The sequence below is a fragment of the Carex rostrata genome, chromosome 13 (assembly GCF_964058835.1).
Source record: "Carex rostrata chromosome 13, lpCarRost1.2, whole genome shotgun sequence".
NCBI classification, from domain to species: domain Eukaryota; kingdom Viridiplantae; phylum Streptophyta; class Magnoliopsida; order Poales; family Cyperaceae; genus Carex; species Carex rostrata.
This window is the reverse complement of record NC_135930.1, coordinates 12,267,787-12,293,596: the sequence shown is the minus strand read 5'-3', so window position 1 is coordinate 12,293,596 and position 25,810 is coordinate 12,267,787. Positions and strand designations below refer to the sequence as shown.

The 25,810-nt window shown below is 33.9% G+C and overlaps 2 protein-coding genes and 1 long non-coding RNA gene across 7 annotated transcripts; 2 read left to right on the top strand and 1 right to left on the bottom strand.

The window, feature by feature from the left end:
* Positions 1-1,091: 1,091 nt before the first annotated feature.
* LOC144564751 (uncharacterized) lies at positions 1,092-4,517 on the bottom strand. 4 transcript variants are annotated; one of them, XR_013514736.1, is made up of 4 exons: positions 3,157-4,517; positions 2,973-3,061; positions 1,926-2,587; positions 1,104-1,834 (listed from the first exon to the last, which is right to left on the bottom strand). It is a non-coding gene; the product is annotated as an uncharacterized LOC144564751 (long non-coding RNA). The 4 variants fall into 4 exon arrangements; XR_013514734.1 differs by having other exon boundaries at positions 1,092-1,834; positions 1,926-3,057; positions 3,157-4,516; XR_013514732.1 differs by having other exon boundaries at positions 1,092-1,834; positions 1,926-3,061; positions 3,157-4,515.
* A 2,109-nt stretch (positions 4,518-6,626) lies between these two features.
* LOC144564653 (uncharacterized) lies at positions 6,627-17,860 on the top strand. 2 transcript variants are annotated; one of them, XM_078314257.1, is made up of 7 exons: positions 6,627-6,824; positions 10,313-10,548; positions 12,557-12,742; positions 12,936-13,022; positions 15,288-15,346; positions 15,773-15,923; positions 17,529-17,860. In XM_078314257.1, the coding sequence occupies exons 2-7, from the start codon at positions 10,330-10,332 to the stop codon at positions 17,592-17,594; spliced, it is 768 nt and encodes a 255-aa protein (XP_078170383.1). In that variant the 5' UTR covers positions 6,627-6,824; positions 10,313-10,329; the 3' UTR covers positions 17,595-17,860. The 2 variants fall into 2 exon arrangements, with proteins under 2 accessions (XP_078170383.1, XP_078170384.1); XM_078314258.1 differs by having other exon boundaries at positions 6,673-6,824; positions 10,308-10,548.
* A 1,120-nt stretch (positions 17,861-18,980) lies between these two features.
* On the top strand, positions 18,981-23,936 carry LOC144564344 (proline transporter 2-like). The gene is made up of 8 exons (XM_078313947.1): positions 18,981-19,357; positions 19,446-19,670; positions 21,688-21,782; positions 21,959-22,145; positions 22,366-22,490; positions 22,887-23,102; positions 23,281-23,511; positions 23,652-23,936. Exons 1-8 carry the CDS (start codon positions 19,264-19,266, stop codon positions 23,799-23,801), a joined length of 1,323 nt encoding a protein of 440 aa, XP_078170073.1. The 5' UTR covers positions 18,981-19,263; the 3' UTR covers positions 23,802-23,936.
* The last annotated feature ends 1,874 nt before the right edge of the window (positions 23,937-25,810 follow it).

Below are 25,810 nucleotides of genomic sequence, written 5' to 3'. Positions count from 1 at the left end.
ACAGTCACAACAAAACCCGTACTATCGCCGTTTTCAAAGTCCAAACAGTTGATCCGAACCGCTCAACATTACCTCTATATGAAAATGAACTTGAAGACCCAAATTTTACATTTTTCAGATTTTTTTTTACTATTTTTTTAGATAGCTAGGAAATCACTTGATCTAAAGATTCTAGAACTCATATCCCTGAGGTAACAGAAATTTTGAATTTAGATTCAGACCGTCAGATCTGCTTTGGCATGAATATTAAAAGGGCACGTGCATTCCACCTCAAGCCAGATTGACCCGAATTCTGATCGGACAATCCAGATTAAAACTCAAATATTCTATTACCTCAAAGGATTTGGAGTCAAGATTCTTGACCATTAAAATTTGGTGATTTTTTACCTATCTAAAAATAGAAGTATAAAAATTCTAAAAAAAATATAATTTAATCACCAGGTACATTTTCATCTGGAGATCATGTTGAGCGAATTCGATCGACCGTTTGAAATCTGAAAACATATATATGGAGCAATAGTACGGACAATTGTGTGCTATGCATAGTGTCGTAGCGCCTCACTCTGGTTGGTATTATACTATTTTATATGGACTAGCCAAAAGAAATAATAGAATTATAGTAAAGTACTAGGCATCAGACGCAAGTAACGTGCTCGACCGTGATATAATCTGGATTAGCAACCACCATAGGTATCGGTTTCGTTCTCTTTGCACATAGTTCTTAAATCTGCTTAAGACCCTCCAAACCCATAGGTTTTGAACCGCCAGATGGTAAACTTAGTGCTTCAGTGCCATGTGCCAGTATAAACTCAGCAATATCCACTCTACTCACCACATCTAAACCTAATCCTATATATATAATTTACACATGAAAGCATTTGCAATAATTCACATTATTACAAACGTTAAGCTAAAATAGAAATTTAATATAGAATACAACAAAATTAGACTACCTCGAGAGATTGCCCCTCGATCATTCCATGTCATGTACTCATGTGGATGCATCTTCTTCCTAGAGCAGCAAACCAGGATCATCTCTCCTAATTTATTTTTATTATTATAATTATACATTAAGAGCTAGATCTAACAAAAGGTAAATTTTCTTACTAAACTATATGAAATAAAATATAAGCCCCACTGGTATTAGCCCCAAGGAAGAGAGACATGTCGAACCCCAGAAATTTAAGCTTATCATCGGTAAGAACTGCTCTTTTTGATGAATTGCTTATAATTACCATTTTTGTCCATGTTGCTGCTAGACTGCTAGTCTACTACCAAGACAATATCAGCAAGCAAGTTATCACAAGAATGTTTGGCGCAAAATTCAGAAAATATTGAAAAAAAACATAACTATCTAAATTAACAAAATATAAGATACTACATTGTATGCTTTTACTAAAAAGTAAAAATCGAAATGTCAAGTTAGCCCTTCTTAACCTTTTTGGAAAATTTACCCCTTTATCAGTCTATATCAAAACTTCTCTTTGGATAAAAGATGTTATTGCTGTTTATGTAGGGTATTTCAGAAATTACCTAAAAAGAAAATCATAATAAAATAAATGAACATACATGCATTGATGAGCACCAGGATATGGTTTCTTCTTGTCATGAAGTACCCCCATACTGATCTAAGAACCATGCCTGTCATGAGAAGCAATAAAATATATCAGATATATAAAAGGGCAAATTGGTAATTGAATTAGTTTGAGCCAAGGTTTATAATTAACTTCTTGCCACATAAATTCAAATTTTGCATAATTTTTACAACGTGCCTCCAAATTCTTCTTTCTATGCCACTGCCATATATATAATTCTCCAAATCCTTCTTTCTAGGCTAATGGAAGTGGAATAACTTTATCAGTTGATAATGGAAGTGGTAATATAAAGAAAAAGTAGACGTCTCACAACGAAAATCTGATCCTGACCTTGATAGCAAACTCAAATGCCTCAATTATCTCCACCATATACTCAGCCGCATGTTCTGATCCTTCATGGAAGTACACAGAATAAATAGAGAGAGGGAAATAAATGAATAAGGCTGGCAAAATAAAAATAAGGAAAGTAATAAACTATATTGCATGAGCTTGATGTAAATACACTTTGTGCATTTAACTTTCAATGCACCACATAGATATCATCCACTGTATCCAACAGCATCAACCAAGGAAAACACAAAAAGAGAAAAAAAAAAACTGGCTGCACATAAAAAAAGGTTAACTTGAAAGAAATAACACAGAATTGCTGTAATAATTTAAAGAAAAAATACAAAAGAGAGATAGAGAGACGACCAATTAGCGTCATTAATATAATCCCGAAGTTAATCTCCAAGGTCTTATCTAACAGGTTAAGAGCACTCCTACTGGATATCTACTTATCAAGGGAAGAATTCTGACGCAAGATGTTATGAAGAGAAGAAATAATGGGAAGAGATGAGAGATGCAAATGTGTCAAAACTGCCCCTCAGAGTTGGCTTTGCACTTAATGTTCCTCTGCCCGAACTCTGTTGCACTATGGTGTGAAATTTCAATAACTATTGGTTACATACTGTCGCTACCGGACACCACTGTAGAGAACATCTGCCTGCAATCTGGAGAGTACGCAAGATTAAGGGAAAACGGCGTTACAGACAATTCACCTCACTTTTCTGGTGTGCATGTTGGCATATTTGAAAGCTAAGAAATGAGAAAATTTTCGCTGCAAGGACAATTCCGGCACAGCTGCTCGCTGACAGAGTGGTACAAGAGGGGAAGATGTGGTTAAAATACTGTAATGGTGATAAAAGATTGTTGATGGGCACTAATCTCTTAGTGGGTCCAGATTAGGCTTAATGGGTTTCATTCTAGATCATGACTCATGAAGGATGTATATGTATGTATTTGTGTTTGTGTAATTGACCTTGTTTGGGTTCTTAGAGCACTCCAGATCAGTGCTGCTGATACGATGCTGGAATGAAAATAATTTAGATCGCATACCAATGGATCAGTCTACACATCATACTTGAGCACGCGGAATTATTCAAATCTCCCTTCTAAGAAAAATGCATAGCAACTAACCCTGCTGACTAATCCCCAAAAGAGAAAATATTTCAACTATAAAGGGAACAGATACTACAGGATCAAAAGTTCAAAATTTTAGATGATATTAACTCCAAATTACCTGAAGAAAAAACTGTAGAGGCTCTCCAGAAAATTCACATATCTGAGATTTCTCTGATGGCGAGTTGTAACGACCCACAACTCGAAAAAGAACAAAAGAATTGAAAGAATCGAATTGAACAAGAAAGAAGAACTAATTTTATTGAATTGGTAAACGGAATACAAAGTACAGTGAACTGGTTAAATGTAAAATTGGAAGAATCTATTATCTTGATACATAATCCTAGTATACAGATCTATTCTCTATTTATAGGCGACACTATACAAGTTGGAATCAATCCAATCCATCGATCCGAGCTCTTAATTGCATATTCATTTGCCATCTGGCGCTTGCGTGGAGGAAGAACAGCTGAGCTGTTCTAACGAGTTATTAACTAATTTCACTCGTCCCTTGTCTATTTTACTAATCTCCGGTACTGACAACGTAGGTCCCTCATTCCAGTGACTAGAACCTCTACTGTTCTCTTTAACGGTCGACGTCCCGTTAATTCCTTGTGGCCCCACTTGCAGCGATACAGAACCTTTAAATCTTCTGCCCGTTCTGCCCCTTTCCTCTTCGCTGAGCTGGTTGACCAAGTCAAAATTGGGCTTAATTATCCCCAATTCCGCCGTGTGTGACACGAGTTCACTGGATCTAGCCATACCTATAATTAAGCTCAAATTTGAGATTAAATCTATCAATTTCAACACACGAACTTCACAGCAAAAAATTTAATAATGAAATAATTTACAGGAACGTCTCCAGCTTTGCTAGGGAATAAGTGGCAGAGCAATGATGAGGGTTTCTTTGCTTTTCTACAAACCCTAGTTGTACTTCCTCTTCCTCTCCGTCTTCTTCTTCATGTCATGTGCGTCTTTCACCTGACCTGAAGTGTTAAATCGTATATATGTGTCAAATAATACTGCCTGAACCCCTCGCCACCGCCTCCGGCAGCTCCCCTCTCCTTCTACCCTTCGTTCACCACCTGCTTCTTCAGCTCCACACCGTCATCGTCATTTCACAAGATATCCGACGATCTCGTGCAGCTCTCTTGGATAGGTCGTTTGGGTCAGAAAGGAGAGGTGTGTTTCTCTTAGGGTAAGAGAGAAAAGATCTATAAGGAAAGAAGAGAGAGAAGAGTCGGTAAAGGACATCGGGAAGAAGAAGTCAGTGGTTCCTTCTCAAGGAAGGAAAAGAGAAGTAGGGGCGTGAGTAAGCGGAAGGCGGAAGAGACGACCAATCGCGAGCTAGCCTAGCCTAGGTGACAAGAGTCGGTGAGAGACTCGGTCGCATTGGGAAGGAGAATGGAGAAAAAGAAGAAGGAGATCGGGAAGCAGATCACGTGGCCCCCGGTGGAGGAAAATCCAGTGACGGGGTGGGGCCGGTTTAGGATTTAGAAGTTTAGAATTTAAAATTTAGAGTATGAACTGGAGGCAGAAAATTCCTACTCCTAAGGGAACAAACGATTCAATCTCAGGAGATCACGTGGGGGAAGGAGAGAAAAAAAGCACGTTCTATCTGAGATTGAGATCAACATGTTTGTTTTGATGAGATGAGTAGCTGAGATTTATAGAATGAACGGCTCAGATCTTCAGAATTGGATGTCAAAAAAAATATGCGTAATATTATAATAGTGAGAATGAGAATAAGGATTATAATTGCCCAAGGAAAAAAGGATGCGCTTTTTGAAATACAAATAGTGAGGAAGGAGCACCACAGTCACAAGATTCACAAATTAAATTCAAATTAAATTTGAATAATTCGTTGTTTTGGTGATGTTGAACTGAACGTCGAATTATTCGGTTGATCCAATTTTAACTGAATTAAATCAGAATAATTTGCAAATTTTACAAACTTTTTTCGTACGAATTATTCGCGATTTTTTTCCGAATTTTTTTCAGGACATTTTTTTTTGCTCTCTTGCAGGATTGAGATATATGATCCGAATTATTTCCGAATCACGAATTTTTGATCTCGCCGAACTAAACCTGAATAATTCATTTGTCACTATGAGGAGCACAGATGCTTAGAGGGGGGGTTTGCAAGGATATCTGATTATAGGAGTGCAAACCGATTAGATACGAGTCAGATGTATGTATCTGTTTTCATTCTTGAGATACAGATTAAATATTTGATGAATACGGGTATTCGCAGATATGTACATACATATTTTCATAATATATATTAATTATATGGTATATTTACTATTTAGATAAAGATGTAAAAATTTAAAATTATATTCGTATCCGTATTGGTACAGATTTTCAAATATTAAATATCTGTATTTAATTTTCAGATACAAATTTAAAATCAAATCCGGATACGTAATATCCGATCCGTTTGAACAGTGATTAGAACAAAATTTTGGAGGATGACCGAACAATTGTTTTTATTTATTGAATTGATTATTAAATAATATAGAAGTTAGAAAGGGTAATTTGAATTTTCGACGGTATAAATGGATCTGGAAAATGTTGTTTTTTTCCCCCACCCTCACTCCTTTTATTTTTAAAAAAAAATTAGCCATTGTTTCTGTTTTAAAAATTCTAACCACTATTTTAAAAATTGTAGCCACTTTTTCTATTCTAGAAATATGAACCACTCTTCAATAAACTTTGGATTCGAAAAGAAATCGACTCTTTGAAGTTTGGAGCAGATTTTTTTTAGAATCTATTTATTATAATCAATAATTTCAACCACATTTTCTGTTTTCTTAAATTATTTAATAATAATTCTACTAAAAAAATAAAAGATTCTATGACTGAAAAGTAAATCTTTAAATGAGATTTTATGTATTCCATATCGTGTGTTGTTATAATTAGAAAAAAGTTATCCCATGCATAGTGACAAATAAATAGTTCAGGTTCTGTTTGGTGGAGTCAAAAATTCGTGATTCGGTTATAATTTGGAAATGGTTTGATACAATAAAGAAATAAAAAAAATCTAAAAAAATTAAAAAAATCACGTTTTTCGCGTGAATAATTCGTGAGCCGCATTTTATCTGCGAATAAAACGTATTATACGTTTTTTTGCTTTTTATTCGGAGTTCGGTTTAAAAACGTCAAAAAAAAAGTAAAACAAATAAAACACAAATTATTCACATATATTGTTACTTTGATCCCATGTCGACACGATTAAAATATTAATTGAGTGCTTATAATTTAAAAAACAAATCAATTTACTTTTTGATAAATAATTTTTTTTGTTTTCTAAAAAGAGTATTCAAATACACTATTTGTGCCTATTTCAAAAACAATAATTTTATACTAATTTAAAAAGTTACTTTTTTTTAAATATAAAATTTAAACTTTAAATACATTTTAATATAAAAATCATATTAATATTAAGTGATTTGAATTATCTATTTAAAAAAAAAATGAATAATGAGAGCACTAAATCAACTACTCCAAAGCCCTTTTCTAAAAATAAAAATTTCAACTAAAGAACTTTTGTTGTAACAAACCCTAACTCTTTATCTTTCCTACTTCCCCATCACCATTGTCGAAAAGGTGGAAAAAAAACGGAGAGAGACTTCTTCACTCAGATCGAGTCGTAGGGTCGTAGCGGCCGGGAACTCGAACTCCAGCATAGCGCGATCTAATCCGCGGGAGCCCCAATTACATGAAGTTCACTAGATATCTTAACTTGGTGCTGCTGTAGTTATTTCTTGTTCCCTCCATCTCGTATCGGTGAGCTCAATTTCTTGAAAACACCTCTCAATTTGTAAGCCTTCTTGAGTTGATTTTAGGGTTTAGGGTTTAGTAGATCTAGCCTTCTTGAGTTGAAATTTTTTGTTCCTTCTCAATTTGTAAACCTTCTCGCGTTTCTTTTTTATATTTTTTTTCTTGATTTGTTGAATAAGAAAATAGTGACATGTAGATTTCTTGCCTATTATATTTGGTATTTAGTAGATCTAGCCTTTTGAGTTAGATGTAAGTTTGTTCTTTATGATTTGGGGAAGTATATTTTTGTGAATTTGTGAATTTTTTAGTTCGATGCAAGTTTTGTTTGTGGGAGAGAGGCAATGGATAATGAGAACAAATCCATTTTTTTTTTCAAATCAACCAGATTTTTGTAAATTGTTTTCATGAAATGAGTTGTAACTCCAACATTTCTAGACTACTCTAATTTGTTTGAGAATAAAAGCTTGGTTGTTGTTGTTAATATTGAAATGATAGTACTTTCTTTTATTGGGAGTTATTTCTTTGATTCCAATCTCTTCTTAAATATATTGTTCATTTTTTTTTTGATATAGTTCGAGCGTGATAGAATCAAAGGAAGATGTAAATATAATTATACATTTAGGCCATGTTTGGTTGTGGAGTAAGAGGTGGAGTAAACCCCTTGCTCCACGCTTAAGGAGTCTAAACGAGGAGTAACATAGGCGGTTTAAGATGGAGTAAGATTTGAGCTAAACCGGAGTAACTTACACCACCTAGAGAGGTGGTTTAGCTTACTCCACCAAACATGATTAACTTATTCCGGTTTAGCTTGGAGTAAGAAATTTAATCCGGTTTAATTTTACTCCACAACCAAACATGACCTTATTGTTGGACCTTATAAGACATCATTATTAAAAGTATATTTGTTATGAAATTGATTTTAAAGTATAATTATTTTTTCATTAAATCAAGGGTCAATTTTGTCGGAGTCACTAAATTTTGTCATTTATCACGAATTGGTCACTCAAGTTTGATTTGTGCCTATGTAGTCATTGAACTTTTTAATTGTTTCAATTAAGTCACTCAAGCAAGAATAACACTAATCCGAGAATGACACTATTCTTTTGAGTTATTCAATGTTTTTTGGATAGAGCAAGAATAGCACTACCCCACTATTTTTTGTTTTTTTGTTTGTCTTAATGGGTTAGCTCACTATTCTACTAACCCAATCAAAAGTTAGGTTAATTACTATTCTCAAACTTGAGATTAGCTCTATTTTTGCTATATTCTTTGTTCATCCAAACGTATTTGGATGCATTTGGATCGTCAAGAATAGCATGGGGTTAGCACTGTTCTTGGGTTAGTCTCCACTATAGAATAGAGTTGTTCCTGGGATTAGTGTTGTTCTTGCTAACCTATCCAAATGATGGAATAGTGCTAACCTCAGGTTAGCATTATTCTTGCTATTCCCGGGGTTGCATCCAAACGCATAAGATGCTTGTCTATCTCCATGTCACTTTATTTTATGTTAGTATTTTGGATAAAAAAAAAGGAATGAAGTGGCTTAATTGGAACAAATGAAAAGTTAGATGACCGTAGATGAATAATTTAAACTTAAGTGACCAATTCGTAATAAATGATAGAGTTTAGTGGCCTCCGGAAAAATTTACATTTAAACCAAAATAATAAGATTGTAATAATGTACTTTAATATATTTTGCTCTAGTCCTTTTTTAGGGAACAATCTTTTGGATATTTGTTGTATTGTAGCTCCCTTTCAAGGGATGATTGGTGGAGGTTTATAGTTAATGATGTCCAAGTTAGATCAGTCTAATCAATTTCGTTTGGTGGATGCTTAAATGTTAAGGATGCCTAAGTTAAATAAAAGGAAAAATATTAAAAAAATTTATATCATTGAAAGTGAATCCTTGAGTGGAATGAGTTAAATCACTTAGATAAATTATATAACTTAATCCGATATTAAGTTAGGTTTACACCATCTTAGGGCATCCTAACTATTTCACGTTTGATGGTCAAAGTGAGAACTAAACCCTATTATTGCACAATCTAGTCCTTGAACCAAACATGGGCTTGTAGTTTCCCATGTTTGTTGTACTCTTGCCTTGTCTTTTTTTCCTTTACTTTATTTTTCTTCATTCTTTTTCATTTACTTCGTGAAGTTTGAACTCAAAAGCAAGGTTAGATGTTATTAGTTGTCCAAAACCTTACTCCTGCCTTCTCCTCTTTTTATCTTTTATCGTCTTTTAACTTCTCGTGAACCAGCGTTATCTTCAAAAGTAGTTATTAGTTTTCTTTCATTTGCTAATTGGTCTTTCTTTTAGCTTTAATTTAGGATTAAGGTTTTGGACATTAATAGGTGTTTTCAACATTTTTTTCAAAGTCCAAATTCATCAAATCCTTTGATTTGATAATTTGAAAATTTTAACTTAACCGAAAAAATCTGGCCTGAACTCGATTAATCTCTACCTTAAAATGAGTAGATCAAATTGATTCGCTAAAAGGTTGACCATCTTGGACAGGATTCGAATATCAAAGTCAATGCGATCAACACAATATTTCAACCCTCTTAACATGGTTTATAATATGATTTTCTTCATGACAAATTCAATTGCTACTCCAAAATCAATTTTATTAGGTTTACAAAAGCAACTCAAATATTTAATGGTGTCTGATTCGAATATCAAAGTATATGCGAGATGTAATACATGATGCTAGAGTAAGAAAGAAGATTTTTGGATGTTACTTCTCAAGCTGTAAGCACAAAAACTTGCAAATTTGAATGGAGAACTATTTTTCTCTTCTCCCCCTTTCTCTGTTCAATGTTACTAACTAATTACGTTTTGTTTGGACACATTTAAATAACACTAACTTGAGAATAATGTTGTTATTTTCATGTGGATGCAATCCAAATACATTTCTCTTTAGAATAGGTTAGTGCAATTTTTCTAACATAACATTTTATAGGATTGAATTAACACTATTTTGGAGAATACAATCCAAACAATATCTGCATTATTTCAAATATCACAAATTAGTGTTCATTCTACACTATTCAAATTAGCATGCTTTTCACACAATTTTCACACACTAATCCAAATAACACTAATCTTGCATTATTCCTTGTACGATCCTAATGTTATAGAACAAGGTGAGGAACTTGGAACAGTCCCCCTCTTTTATCTCTTCCTTCTTTTTCTCAATCTCAAAGGGGACTTCTAGTTGTGCCTAAATTGAACTTGAGCTCTATCATTGGGGTGATTATGCAAGTCAATCCTAAACTAACTTTTTTCTTGATTCGGAGAAGTGTACAAATAATGATTTGAATTCGTATTATAGTTGTCTTCCATTGTTTTGTTTATGATGGCTTGTTCACATAGCAAAATAGGATCAATATTAATTGACCTTTTTTCCAAGTAGAGCGGGACAATATTGATTAAATGTTAAATAGAATATAAGAAAATGCTTTAGCCTAAAATATTACCTTTCAAAGTGCAGGATCAAAGACCCAAGAGATGTCAAATGATCCATCTAATAACAAGGATGGACCTGATTTTATCGGCTACTACAGAGACCTCTTTTCAATGGAAATCTCAAAAATTGAAGAGCAACCCATTTCAAAGTCAGTTCGATATTTTAGTAACTGTCTCGGTGGAGGCTTCTTCGATTATAATGCAAAGTTGGGGTATGTTCTTCACGAGGCTGCTACAGTTCTCAATAGAGAGACAAACGAGGTATTGTGGTGACCCATATAGGACTTGAAATTAAAAATGAAGGAACAAGTTCATTATTGAAAGTCTTTATTAAATCGATTAAAAGGCTTTGTTAACCCATTAGTTGCTTTAAAAAGCTTAAACTATTAGTGCCAAAGTACGCAATCATTTGCCTTTTATATTCTTAATTCTCATATCTGGCGGTTTGTTCATAGATCCATTATGTTCAATATTTTCCGAGACCAAGTTGTTTAGTAATTTAAGCTTGACGGGTTGTTCGCGGAGGATAGTAGGATTAAACTTTAATTCATCCTAAGGAGGTCATGTTCGGTTGTCTTAAGGAGTCTTAAACTATGGGTAGAGATGCTTTGAGGCTCAGGCAAGGGATTAAGATTTCGGGCAAAAGGAGGCTAAAGGAGATGATGACCTTAATCCTCCCTAAGGAACCGATGTTTGGAAGGATTAAGCGACTAAGGAAACTAAAAGAGTCTTAAGGAGGCTTAATCTCTCCTTACTAGACAACAATAATTGAATAAGAACTCAACACCCATGTGATATGTTTAAAACGAGTAATAGTTTTTTTTTATCTTTCTATCTTGGTTCCCCTCCAAATTTTCCCTGCTCTCCCTCGGCTCCCCTCCAAATTTTTAATTACTAGAGCAAGTAAATTTGCTTAGGCAATCCAGTCACCCATCTTCTCCCCTCCCATGCCCTTCTTTTTTAGTTTGTGGAGTATAGTCTTAAGGTTTCATAGTATGCAGTCATTTGGTTCTTATTAGGGTTTTTCATCAGGCCTGGTTTAATTGGTTTCGACTACATTGAGAGAGTTCAAATTAAACGGTTCGGTTTTTCCAATTAATTAGATCGATTTGGTTCATTTTTTAAAACCGGAAAAATTGTTTGGTTATGTTCGGTTTAGAATTTTTAAAACCGATTAGACTGAACCGATCAAAATTTTTAAATATGTCCTCCGTTCGAACTAAACTTAAAAAAAAATAAAAAAATTATGACATAATATACATTGCTTGATTTGGTTTAAAACAAGTTAGATCGAACCAAACTAAATTTTTTAACCCATCATAGAAGAAGTTCAAAAATTAACAAAAATGTTTATTTTTATGATTAATCTTCTTATTTCAGTTCAACCGAACAAAATTCTAATGGGTTCCATTTCTAACCTACCCCAACTTGTTTGGGACTAAAGTCTTGGTGGTGGTTTCGGGTGTTCAAACGGTCGGTTCGGTTGAAACCGAACTAAAATAATCAAACCAATATTTTTTTCAGTTTTCAAAAATAAAACCGAACCGAACCGATTAAACTTATAAACCGATTAAGAACTGAACTGAAGTAAACCTATTGGTGCCATTATTAACGAAAATTATACATGTTCATACACAAGTAGTTGAATTCCATACAAAATATGTAGATGTTCTAAAACATTTAAACTAAAATGAAAGAAAGGAAGCAATAATTGAACCAAACAAAATATAAATCATACTTGAACCAATATAATTCGGTCGGTTCGGTTTAGTCGGTTTTGAAAAGTCTAAACCGAACCGATCTATTTAAACCGAAATAATTCAAAATTTCAAACGAATCGATCCATTTAAACTGAAAAACCGAACCATTTAAACCGAAATTTTTCGTTTCGGTTGAAAACCGAACAAACCGAACCGTTTGAACACCCTAGTGGTGGTGGTTGTTGTTGTTCAGTTCAGTTAATTCGGTTGATAAGTTTATTTCGGTCGGTTCAGTTGTATTTTTTAAAACCGAATAAAATTTTGGTTTGCCTATTTTATTTTGGTTTTAACCAAACCGGTGTATACTTCGGAAAGCATACCAAAACATTCCATAGCCCTTTATGATTCCTATGAAATTATTAGCATCATGAATTACATCTTGGTACCATTTACTTCCCCATAAAATACAAGCAGAAACAAAAACATGAGCAGCAGTTTCAATTCTGCAAGAAACTAGATGTCTTGGTCCTTGGAGAACGTGATTAACAATTTACTAAAATTGAATGCAGCTTCTTGAAAAGATCATAGCGAAGCTTGAAGCTGAATCAGATCTGGGACAGTTGCCATTCTTTTCTGGCAACTCTAACAAGGAGTCCACTCCAGAAGCTTCTATAAACAGAAAGAGAAAGATGCCTAGTGGCCCTGATTTCTCCCAAAGAGCGAATGGCTTTCACAGTTCAGAGCTTGTTGAAAAGGTTAGGGTTGCAATATTGACCTGCTGCATTGGATTTGATGCCATTTTTTCCAGTTCTACTTCTGTATTATTTGACTAGTTTACCATACTGATAAGTTTCAATACTGTAAGATAATTTTGGTGGTGTTATACATGATTAGTGTGGTATTGAAACTGGAGATTGTAATATAATTGAAATTCTTGATTTGTGACAGGTGTACAGAGACATCCAGTCCTTACAAGGCAACGGTGAAGTACATCAGGAAGCGGTTGACCAGTACTCAGCTGACATATTACAAAAGGTACTAACCTTGCATTTTTTTTTAATGCAATAGTATAATATAGGTCCCTTATTTCTCCTCTTATGCTCCCAAGCATGGATATTTAACACCTTGTTTGTACGGAGGATAGAGAAAAGGAGGGAAGGAGAAGTAAAAGAAGCTTCATAAATTATTCTTGTTTGGTTGGAAATATAATAAGAGGGTTGAGGTTAATTGAGGTAAATACTTTAATCTCATGTAACCTCCTAAAACTATATTTTTCAAATTTGGGGTGTAATGGAAAAAATAAGACCAACCAAATAAAAGAATGAAAAATATGGTAAGCTCCCCTTTCATTCCTTTACAACCTCTCCTACTCTTTGACCTTCCTTCTTCTTCACAACCTATTGAACCAAAATGGATCTTGAGGTAGATAAGTTGGGGTAGTGTTAGAAATGGTGTCATAACTTATTCCACGTAAAATTGTTATGCTTGTTGATGACTCGAAATGAGACTACTTATAAATATTTATAGACCCTAATTTCAACTTGCGTTCAGATCACAAGTGCGTGATCCTACCGTATAACATAATTTGGTTGTCGGTCCATAGAGATAGTGTATTAAGTTATTAACAATTTTTGCTGGTCTAGGTTATCGAGTTTTTATGAGGGTTGGTAGTGACAAAGGCAATCAAGATATTATATATAGCTAATATAAGGTTAAACAGTAGATAGAAAGCCTCTAGGGTTCAGGTTTCCTATCCTTCTTAATCATGTAAAATATAAGTTTTGATGTTTATCTAGGCCGCGTGCGGTATAGGCTGTCCCCGAGTATCCCGCGTACGGCGCTATCACTACCCGCACGGTGAACTGGGTGTTTGTTTATGTGTTTTGAAAGGTTTTTCGATCTTTTGATCTTTTGATCGGCTATTGGGCTACCAATACTGAGGTATTTTAGGTATGGAAATATGTGTTTTCCCTATACTACCCTGTAGTTAGTGACCCCATTAAAATTAGTGCTTTTATAATGTTGTTCCAACTAGGCCTAATCTGTTCGTAGAGGAATTAAACCTAGTCTAAGTACGTTTTATACTATCCTGCCAAGGGAGCCCCCTGCCAAGCCTCGTTAGCCATAATCTCACCACTACTTACTAGTAATTCGTCACACATTCTCTGAATTGTTTATCGAAGGCATGTAGAGATCATTGGCATATGGTGGACGGAACTATGTATGCAAGGATATTATCAAAATATTAAAGTGCAATAGAAATTCAAATCATAATGCAAAACAAAACATAAACATATATTAAAACATAATTAAGAATTTAAATACAACCCTCACCCTAGAGATAAAAAATTTAGCCTCTCATGGCCATAGCAACAAAAGAAATAAATAAAGAGAACATGAATTACAACCCAATTGAAGATGAAGAACCTTCACTCCTAGTGAGTTGACTTTTGTCTCCTTAGCTGATTTCTCCACTACTTGACCTCTAATGGCTCTCTCTCTCTCTCTCTCTCTCTCTCTCTAAGTAACTCTCTAACCTAGCCTAACAATGAGGATTGCTAGCTAGAACTATGAACTTGAACACAATTGAACAAGCACACAAAATCCTATGAAAAAGGGGTATTTATAGCCTTCCTATACAATAATAGTAGTAGTGGAGATCATGGGGGGACGTGGGGTCCACCCATGATTTAACAGGAATTGTCTAAAATAGCGTGGCCCATCAGAAAAACAAATCTTCTATAAGGCCCGTCCTACTAACCGTGCGATCTCTGGGCTATGTCGCGCACAACATGGAGGGTGTTGCATGCTCCATGTGATGTCCAATTTCAGCAATTATTTGAGAATCGTCGAAATATGACATTTTTACTCTGTTTTTAGCCTAAATACGCAACTTTCTCTAAAACTTACTAAAATCACTCAAAAACACGTTTGCGGTAAATAAATCAGAAAAATGGCTACTTCACATTTGTTAAGCAATTATTAGATATAAGCTTTTTATCTAGTTAGACTAATGAAATGGATTTTACAATAAGTAAATGCTAGGGAGTCCAGAAATGGATCTTAGTCGTGTTTTTTTTTTTTGAAAGCTTGATTAAAGGTTAATTGACTGCAGAGATTATTGTTAATTTTTCTTTTCATTGTGGATTTTATTATTTTTTTATTTCCTTTTGCAAATATTGGAATTGTAGGTGTATTTTTTGCAATTTCTTTGTTAGTGTGGATTCACGGCAAACTGCTGTATAATACTGAATTGAATACAACTGACTGCTAATGATCTTTTTCATATATTTTTGGAAGCTTTGCATGATGGAGCAAGGTGTGGAAGAGTTTCTAAATGTAGTAGTAGTTAATTGTAGGTATGTTTTGTCTTTAACTATGTCATGCAGTAGTAAACAAGACATGTATTAATATCAATCTTGTTGTCTATACCTGAACTCCAAATGTACGTTGTTACTCTATCTTGTTTCGTTCTAACTCTCTATTTGAACTAGAGACATAAGCGAACTGGCTTATGAAATTGGTAATGTAATGAGCTGATTGCAATAGATAACCCTTAATTATCCTTGGGGATTTTTGGATTTGTGTAGTTGAGGGTTATTTGCAAGATCAAATTACTTGAGACTATAACATGAATGTGAGTTCATAAGGATTGATATTTTTAAAAAATAGCGCTGTCTATTATCTAAAGAAAAAAGATTGGTGGTTGTAAACAGTTCGGCTTCTGTTAAGGTTATCTCTCAGCTGTATTTGATTAGATTAAAAATAAGATAAATGTAATGCAGGGAGATGACTAGTGCTGAGAAGCAACAGCTTGGCCAGAGGATACAGAAGCTTCCAGAGAAGGCTTATGGTCGTTTGATTGAGATTTACCAGTCACGAAAACCTTTTTCAAGGCAGAATTCAGATTCTGTGTTCATCAACTTGGAAAAACAGGTCTCTCTCTCTCTCTTGGCAGGTTGGATCCTGTTAGGTTATGTTCAGGGCTTGGTTGGTTTGTATCTCGTTGGTAGAGATGGCTACTAGGTCAGGTTCATGCTGTGTTGTTTGGATGAGCACATTTCTGGTCTAATATCGGTCTGATTTTGGGTTGCTTTTTGGGGAATTTGATGGGTGGGTGGGTTTGGATTGGTTTGCTTAGGTTGGTTTCTGACTCTCTGTATCAGGTCATTTTGGGTCTTAGATCAGTTTAATTTTGGCTGGAGTAGGCCACATCTTATTCAGTTGTGAATCCATGTCTTAAATCATTCGGTTCTATGGTTAGGTTTATACCTAAGCTTCTCTTTAACATATTGATTATTGCCCTAGAAAAACTAAATCTGGGTTCCCGTATTTTTTCGGGTCAAGATGGGCTTTAGGGTCATTGTTATGGGTTTTGAGTTGCTTTGTATGATATGTTGACCTTACACCAAGTTGCATTTGGCTCTGGGTTGTACTTGATTGTAATATGATATTGTCTGGTTTTTATCAGTGGCTTCTCTAATAAATTGGTTTACATCTGAATTGGGTCTGGAGGTGAGATTGGTTTAGGTCCTGTGTTGTGAGGTCTAGGGCCAGTGTCTTGGGTTCATTTTATGAATGTTATTTTGGCATAATTAATTTGAGCTTGTGTGATCCTGGCTTGTCAATATTGTCTTAGTGTGAGGGGTGGAGGCTGGGCGTAGGATAGTGGGGAGAAAAAAATTACGGTAGGACATAATTTGATAATTATTTTGTAAATAAAGTATATTTTTATTATGTACAAAAGTATAACAATAGAGTCATTTTTACAAAATATTAGTGCTACGAAGCATAAATCCATAAATACTTTGAAATTTAAGCATATTTTACAAGTTTTCATATTTGGAAGTATAGTTTTAAAGGTATACTTTCAATAATATTTTAGCAGCGAAGGGCTAGTGCCCCCCTTCTGTGCACTTGTGAGAGTCTGGTTACGGTTGTGTGTGTCTCCTTGTTCTATGGCATGGTAAAATAAAAGAGAATTACCTTGATTATACTCCTAGAAGTTGCATCATTTTTGTAGAAAAGCTGTAGAACGTAGATAGGTCAGGTCAATCCATCATGATGGCATTGTTTAAAAGAAATGGTTTCATTGGTTTTGGTTGCCATTAGATATTGGGGTTCGATTTCCCTACAATATATCATGTGCAAGTGGAGTTTAGCTCCTTCAATAATAAAAAAAATAAATCATGATTGATTAGGTAAAATTTTTACACCCATGGGATTGTCAGAATGCCAGTTTTGTTTATGCTGATTTCTCGGATTATATTCAAATATTTGTATTGGTTGGGTGTTTTTTTTTGAAGTTATTCGCAAGATGTCTCGATGGACGAGCATGCTTTAATTTGCAGTTGCTCCCATCGTGGACTTCTAAAAAATGACCTTAAACCTGTTTGTAAGATATATTTTCCCAGTACATATATCTTGAGGCTAATATTGGCATTTCTTGGTTGTCTACCAAAATGGACCATTGGAAGTTTAGTAGTAGTACAATAAATGTTTTTTCATTATCATTTTCATTTTCTTGTTAAAACATTTTAGGATAATGCAACATTATGGAGGCTTTACTACTATGTCGAGACGGTGCTTAGGGCAAGCAAGACCTGATGTAACATCCTCTTATTACTAATTCACGTATAACTTTGCAAATTTTCTCCGGTATATACAAAAAGAAAGTATTAGGCTGACTAATAGGATTTTAATTTTTATATGAGATACCTTCATTTCTTTTACCGGGTTGTGGGTGCATAGTTACTTGAGATATTCTCAATTAATGAGTCATTTAATGTGATAGTTTAGAGATTGCCGATACATATTAGTACAAAACTTATGTACAAAAATTTTGTTGGTACGTATCAAAAATATTTTGATTCTTTTGAGGTGTTTTACATTACAAGGGAAGCAGCTGTTCCACTTGTTTATATTCATTTATTTATTTTTGAGGTAAAAGATGAAATCAAGTCTCTTAAATTAAAATTTTCGATAATGAATTTCTAGTCAGATTTTTTACACGTGACCAGATGTTCTACTTATTACCAGAGCTTGATTTTTTGTTTTACCTCGGACTTTGGTGGGTAGATTTGAATTGTTTTTAATTGCCACACAGTTGGCTGTATAGTTTTTGTTGCAAAACATCTGGAATTATTTTTGACGGAATTGGAGATAAATCGGGAAAAAAAGAAGGTAAAAGAAAGTTATATCGGCAACCTTGCGAGAATAACACAGCACAATTTATCACTGTAAATTATAAGAAAGCCTTGTCGGCAAGAATAATTCATCTTTGGATAAGATAGCAACAGGGGAAGACTTGAGCGTGGAAGAGCCTGTCGGTAACAGAATATTTTTGTTTGGATCCAGACCGTCTAATCTAAACACAATTCATTTCACTATAGAAAACAGTATTTTATTATTATTTATTAAAATAATTGAATTTTTCAACGGTCTAATATTAATAATTATTTATACATACTGCAAACAATATCCCAATGATGTGAAATATGACTATAGACGATCTACGTTTCCCACAACATATACTGCATTTAAATCTTATATCCAAATAAAAAAATTGCAAAAATATTATCATTGTTGAAGATGATGTAAAATCCAAATAAATTATGAAGTAGATAAGGGACATGTATATATATATATATATATTATTATGCAGTGCCGGTGCGGCGTGGCAGCCATAACAACATATGTGATTGGTCCAGGTCAGCGACACCATTAGACTCAGTTGAGACCTTTTACCATTTTCTATATGTAGGAATTAATTAGCGGCGTTGGACCAAATATTTTGTCATCTGATTTGCATTAATATTCGCACGGACAACTTTAAGATTTGTATGAATTAAGTACACACAAATCTTGATGCGAATAGATCATACAGCTATGATCAGGTATCAGACCGAATTTGATCTTGATCTGCTAGCTCCCCATCGGACCACCCCGCCACTCCCTCTATATATAGATATATGTAACATCTTCTATTTCATCTTTTCCTATATATGTCACCATAATCATAAATTCATAATCCTCTCCAGAGAAGCTGAAACTCGAAGAAAGGAAGTTGCTTCGATCTTTGAGATCGATCCTAAGAAAACTTTACTACTACCTCAACGTACCGGTAGAAAAGGTCCTGTTGCGGTTGCAAATCGTGCCCTGTCACCAGCTAGCATATATGTTTGCTACTTTTTTAAACAAAACAAAAGTACGTACATCACCTGCTAAGACGACAGTCGCACTTGCGGTCACAGAAAAATTAATTTTCCTCTAGTGAATGGAGGTGTTGAGTCTGGAAGGTGGTAAATCAGACCATGAGCAAAAGCAAAACGAGTATACCTTTGCTGCAACAGCGCATGTAGTTGACAATGGTAAAATTACTGGTGCAAATTAATTAATATTGGTCATTGCTAGCTCTAATAATACTGTTGTGAGAGATCTCTACTACTTAATTGGCAGATTCATGGCAACAGGTGGGGCTGTTGCTAGTAACATCGTTCAACTGCGCATATGTGCTGAGCTTCTCAAGCCTGATGTTAGCTCCTCTCGGTTGGTATTGGGGTCTCACATGCCTAGTCATCATTGCAGCTTTTGCGGCTTACGCCAATTGGCTTCTGGCAGGATTTCATGTCATCAGTGACCATCGCTTCATCAGATACAGGGACCTCATGGGATACGTCTTCGGTATGTACATTTTTAATTTACTATTTTCTATTTTGTTAATTAATTAATTGTACATAATGTCAACATTGTATACATTAATTGCACACAGTACATGCACACTAGCTGCATGCAAGCGTGCAAACCTAGCTACGCAAGGAGCTTAATTATTAATTAGGATGCTAAAAGATCGAAGAATGAAAAATTGTGGAATATATATATATATTTAATTTTACCTTTCACTCTTATATATTAGAGTTGTACTAATATATATAATTCATCGGAGTTGTAGTTTTGGCGCAATTAATATTAGAAAAAAATTAAATGAGTTACCTAATACTCGATGGATCGGAATGCAAAATATCGTATTCCACTTAAAAAATTAAGTCAGAATCATTTATTTAATTAATACAAGTAAATTTATAGTCCTCTCTTTTGTGTAGTGCACGCGCGTACATCACTTTATCCTCACCAAAAGAGCTAGAATATCAATATATATGATCTCAGTTAGCATAACATTAATTTGTTGATGAATAAAATATATATGATCTCAGTTAGCAAGTTTTAACAAGTGGTGCCGCAAATGTAGCTATTGTAATCTTTACAAGTCCACTATTCAGATACATTATTGGATGTCTCTATATATATCTATCTCCAATACCTTCTTTTTCAAGAATTGAGAATGACAACCAATTACATTATCATATCTTTCATTTCTTTCCATTCATATCTCAGTGCAAATTTCAGTATGTTGACACGCACTCATGAAATGAAAGTCATGTTAATCCTCTTCTATTAATTTCTATATCTGACAGCTCTCTCTCTATATATATCTAGAATTAATTCACACTTGTAATTTACTTAAAACTAAAATTTTCTATATTATTAACCTTCAAAAAAATTTATTTGTATATTAGCTAGGTTGAGATTGAAATGTTAGTTTCTAGCTAACTCCTGTTGTTATCAAGTCAAGAACTTCACGTTGCACTTTAAGTATTTTAATATAAATCCAGGTTCAAATTAATTTCAATTAAATATGGATTTACCTTGATCGAATAAACTCCATCAAAGGGATGACACGTGACACGTCTCCATTGGCTGGAAACTCGTGGATCTGCAACAAAACCATGGACAATAGAATAGAATTAGCAAATAAAGTTTAAATATAAAACAGAGTGCTCTGAAAATATGGTACTAATTAGGGTATTAAAACAGATCAGTACTCTGAAAAAATGGTATTAAAACAGAGGATAAATACATTTTAAACATAAAACGTGTTTACATTGATTAAAACTCCCATGTATTTCAGTTTTAATTCCATGTAGCTTCATCAAAAGAAAAATAAAAAAGGAAAAAAAAAGAGGGCGTTCAAAAGTCGCCTTGATCATGTCCCTACTGCTTAACCTTAAAAAATGGTTTAATTAGGGTGTAAACACAAGAAAAATATTATTATAAAGTAGAAGGGAATAAATTAGAATTTACAATCCGTTCATGATTTTTTATAAGACAAACAAGATCCTTTCAAAAAACAGAAAAAAGGATGAGGGTTTGTAATAGGCTTTAGCGAGCCAACGGTAAAAAACTGTCTCTTTATGGAAATGAAATCCTCACAAACTGAGCAGGAGTACTACTAGGATGGTGACCTCTTAGAAAGTCTCTGTATTGTTGATTCTAGTTAAGTTTTATTTCTAATATATCCCAACTTGTTTGACAATAAAGACTTTTAAAAAGAAGAAAAAGACAATATCCTTTCACAAGGGGTGCCAAATTATCTTCTAATATGCCTTGTGTGATCTTTTTTTAAAAAAAAAATACAATGCAACCATGCAGGTGATCCCTACGGATTCTTCACTAAATATTTTTTTTTCAGAGAATAAAATGGCAAAATATATTTGTTGGAAATTTAATTAGTTCCGTATCATTGATGCTTTATTTAATAATGAAAGTCCTGATTTGAGCCTCACCATTTATATTAAGCTAATTTTGTAATGGAAATAGATATTTCAGGTGCTTAAGTTATTTTCTGTTGCATCTTTTGTAGGAAATAGAATGTACTATGTTACATGGTATTTACAATTTACAACCCTAATTCTTGGAAGTATGGGGTTTATCCTTTTGGGCGGGAGAGCTCTTAAGGTATGTATTTAAAATTCCAACAGTACTTAATTTACTCCCCAAAAAATTAAGAAATATACTTGTAGAGAAAATTAACCGCAGCACATAAGATGTTCTTTAAAATCTTCTGATTGACATTTACAACACTAAACAAGTTGATAAGCAATTAATGATATATGAGTCTTCCATCGATGAAGGAAATAAACTCGGAGTTCAGTGATTCTCCAATGAGGCTACAAGTGTACATTGTCGCAACCGGTGTTGTCTATTTCGTCTTCGCATACTTCGTTCCAACAATATCTTCCATGAGAAATTGGCTATTTTCTTCTGCTATTCTCACAGTCATTTATGATGCAGCTATACTGGTAATCCTAATTAAAGATGGTATGTACCTCTTAACTAAGTTCTATATGAGTAAACCATTATGAAAGTGATCGATCTGTATATTTACCAAAGGAGATAATTAGAGTGAGGCTATATATAGTACTTTGCAATGCGCAAATTGGTCTGTAATAGCTAGGAAGCGTGTAGTTATTTTTAGAAAAAGTAGGTAGTGTGACATTAAGTTTTTTTTTTTTGTTGTTTTTGTTGTTAATTAATGAAGGTAATAGGAATAAAGTGAAGGATTACAACATAGTTGGGAATAAAGGCGAGAAAGCATTGAATGCTTTTGGTGCTATTGCTGCCATTCTTGTTTGCAATACATCAGGCATTTTACCGGAGATTCAAGTAAGTGGGAACCAACTCTTTGTTATAACCATTGTTTTTACTTTTTAGTAATAAATTAGTATCTTATGAAATCAATAGTAAGGAATAAATTTATAACCATTGTTTGAACCCCTCCACCCTCCCCAAATGAGTTTGTATATATCCCCTCAAGTACCTGAGGTGCAATGTAAACAAACAGACGACCAAAATTAATCCTAGTCGGGCCAAACTCAATCTGGTATTTATAGAAACTATAGGAGGCTACTTTGAGATTCGTGCCAAGTTAAAAGAACAGTCCAGCTTTACTTATTGCACCTCAAGATAAATTAAATTAAAAACAAAAATAAAACAAAAACAACTAAAAGGGAAAAATTAATGCTAGGAGAAGTATTCATGAAAGTACTTGTAAATTTGTAGTCAACTGTGCGCAAGCCTGTAACTACCAACATGAGGAAAGCACTCGCGACTCAGTACACAATAGGTCTGGCAATCTATTATGGCATCAGCATAGCGGGCTATTGGGCATACGGGGCCTCTGTTTCTACATATCTACCCGAAGAGCTCAGCGGGCCCACATGGGCAAAGGTGCTCATCAATGGTACTGCTTTTCTACAGAGTATTATGTCTCAACATGTAAGTCGCAATCTTGCTATATATAGTAAATTATTTTTCATTATTATAGTAAGTTTGTTTTATGTTTTTATGTATGTACGTACCATTTTGTTATATATGAATTGTGGCATGCAATTGTAAAGTTTAATTTGTTTCTTAATTTCCATGATCTTAATTAATTTGTTGGTTCAAATATTAGATGTTTGTTGCACCGGTACATGAGGCTCTGGACACCAGGTTTCAGAGATTGAATGAAGGCATGTTCTCCAAATATAATTTGATATGTCGTTTCTTCGTGAGATTGCTATTTTTTGGGGTTAACATACTTGTCGCAGCATTGTTTCCTTTTATGGGAGATTTCGTCAACCTCATCGGATCGTTCGCACTTTTTCCACTAACATTTGTCTTCCCAAGCATGATTTTTCTCAAGGTATATATGATGACTAAGAAAAGATTAATTTCTGAAATAATCCATACAATTCTTATTCTATTCGAAAGTTCAAAGTAGCTGCAAGATTAATTTAAAAGGAGAATAAGATGGATGTTTCTTACTTATTATAACATGTGCAGATCAAAGGAAAAGATGGTAGAAAGGAACAACAACTATGGCACATGGCAATTGTAATTTTCTTCTCTCTTATGAGCATCATCACCACAGCTGCCGCTGTTCGATTAATCATCAACAATACTACGATGTACCATTTTTTTGCGAACATATGATGGATTTAATTAATTATATTTAAAGAAGTTGATGAGCAGTGTTAGTATATTACATTGCATGCGTACTGTAATAATTGAGTTGGATATATGCGATGTGCACAACTCCACCTAATTCAATATTCAGTTTGTACAGCAGATGTTGTGTCAGCTTTGTTTGTTTGGCAAATTGGCATTCATGCAATTAGGCAAAATTAAGCAATGAGGAGCCCACCGGGCCAGGGCCCATTTCGTTATCTTGTCTAATTCACAAAAGGCAGCATGGACGGGCCCAAAGTAGTACCAAATCATTTTTGTTTAGAAATTAAAAACATTTCAAGTAGCGGAAAAAAATAATGATGCATTGATGAGCCTCAAGCCCTCAACCGTTGATTCGGTCTAAGACTGAATTAATGATTCGATTCCAACAGTTATATATATAATTGATAGAAGCATGTCAAGTCCACAACAAATCAAGAGATTGTTAAAATTGAACTATATATCATTCGGCCTCCAACGTTAACGGTCAAAAAATATTTAAAAAATGAATACACTAAAATTAATTTATTAACCTTTTAATTTTGACCAATTGACTTTATACTAAATTAATTCAAATGTTTAAAATTTTTACATATAGACGCATCACTCGTAAGGTATGCGGGTTTCAACAATTCAGATTTGTTATTTGAAACCGATTTGATGAATTTTGGAGTTAAGCTCACCAAACACTTTGGTGAGCTTAAGAACACCCTAGTTCTACTCATTATATTATACATATATTAATTAAATTTATGCAATTTAAAGTAATTGATTTAAGCAACATTGTTTTAAAATAATTAGTAATTTTGATTTATATTTAAAGTAATTGATTTAAGCAACCTTGTTTTAAAATAATTAGTAATTTTGATTTATATTTTATTATAACAAAAATTATTGAGTTCAAATATACAACTATGTCAAATGAATTTTAGTTTAAATGAATTTGGATTTATAATTTATTGGTTTACAAAGAAAAAAAAAACTGAAAAAAAAATCGGATCAAACCCTACCCGGCCCCCCCTACCCGAGACGGGTACGGGTATGAAACGGGTAGGGTAGAGTTTTTGAAAAAAAAAAAAACCCGTCTATCCGTGCCCGTTGTACCCGTGCCCGACTTGAGGTACTCGTTATCCAACCTCTAATCTGAGGTACAATAAATAAATTTGAACCCTTCTTTTAACCTGGCACGAATCTTAAAACAAAACCCTAATAGTTTCCATATTCACTAGATTCAGTTTGGCATTTCCGAATTTAATCCGGGCCGTCTGTTTTTTACTGTACTCACAAGCCACCTCATAATTTTGAAAATTTTAATTACGTAGATTAAAATTTAATTAAACTTTCATTTTTCAAAGTGTTTATATAATTTAGTCACTCTCATAAATAACTAGATGTCACTAGTGGAGAACTAGGAATTAGTATCAGTTGTTTTTAGGTATTAGCATCGGACTTTATGCGACACTAATCGGGCTGATACTAATACATATAATAGACCGACACTAAAGGTATAAGAATTAGTGTCGGTTTATAAATAAAAAGCTGACACTAATAAGTATTAGTCTCGGCTCTTTATTTATTAACCGACACTAATTCTTATTAGTCTCGGTTTTTAATTTAAAGACCGACACTAATACCTATTAGTGTCGGCTGTTTGATTGGACCGACACTAAATTTATAGTCTGACGCTTACCCTCATATTTAAGAATATATTAGTGTCGGCTATATGTTAATCAACCGACACTAATGATTATTAGTGTCGGCCAATTATTTATTAGCCGACACTAATAGGTATTAGTGTCGGATAAAGTATTATTAGCCGATACTAATACCTATTAGTGTCGGATAATTAATTAATAGCCGACACTATTTTTTTTTCTTTTTTAAAAAAATAAATTTTATTATGTGGCCAGCTGCCATATATTTTTACTGGCCTATAATATAAAGAGATCAAATAACACATCCTAAATTAGACATCTAAGTTAAGCTATGTTTAA

Bases quoted from the DNA above. Each gene is read 5' to 3' on its own strand.
- LOC144564344 (XM_078313947.1), top strand. From the start codon at position 19,264: ATGGAGGTGTTGAGTCTGGAAGGTGGTAAATCAGACCATGAGCAAAAG. The intron at 22,146-22,365 runs GTATGTACCTCT...TAATTAATGAAG, and splicing joins GGTAATCCTAATTAAAGATG to GTAATAGGAATAAAGTGAAG. The intron at 22,491-22,886 runs GTAAGTGGGAAC...GTAAATTTGTAG, and splicing joins GCATTTTACCGGAGATTCAA to TCAACTGTGCGCAAGCCTGT.
- LOC144564653 (XM_078314257.1), top strand. From the start codon at position 10,330: ATGTCAAATGATCCATCTAATAACAAGGATGGACCTGATTTTATCGGC. The intron at 10,549-12,556 runs GTATTGTGGTGA...AATTGAATGCAG, and splicing joins TCAATAGAGAGACAAACGAG to CTTCTTGAAAAGATCATAGC. The intron at 13,023-15,287 runs GTACTAACCTTG...TATTTTTGGAAG, and splicing joins CAGCTGACATATTACAAAAG to CTTTGCATGATGGAGCAAGG.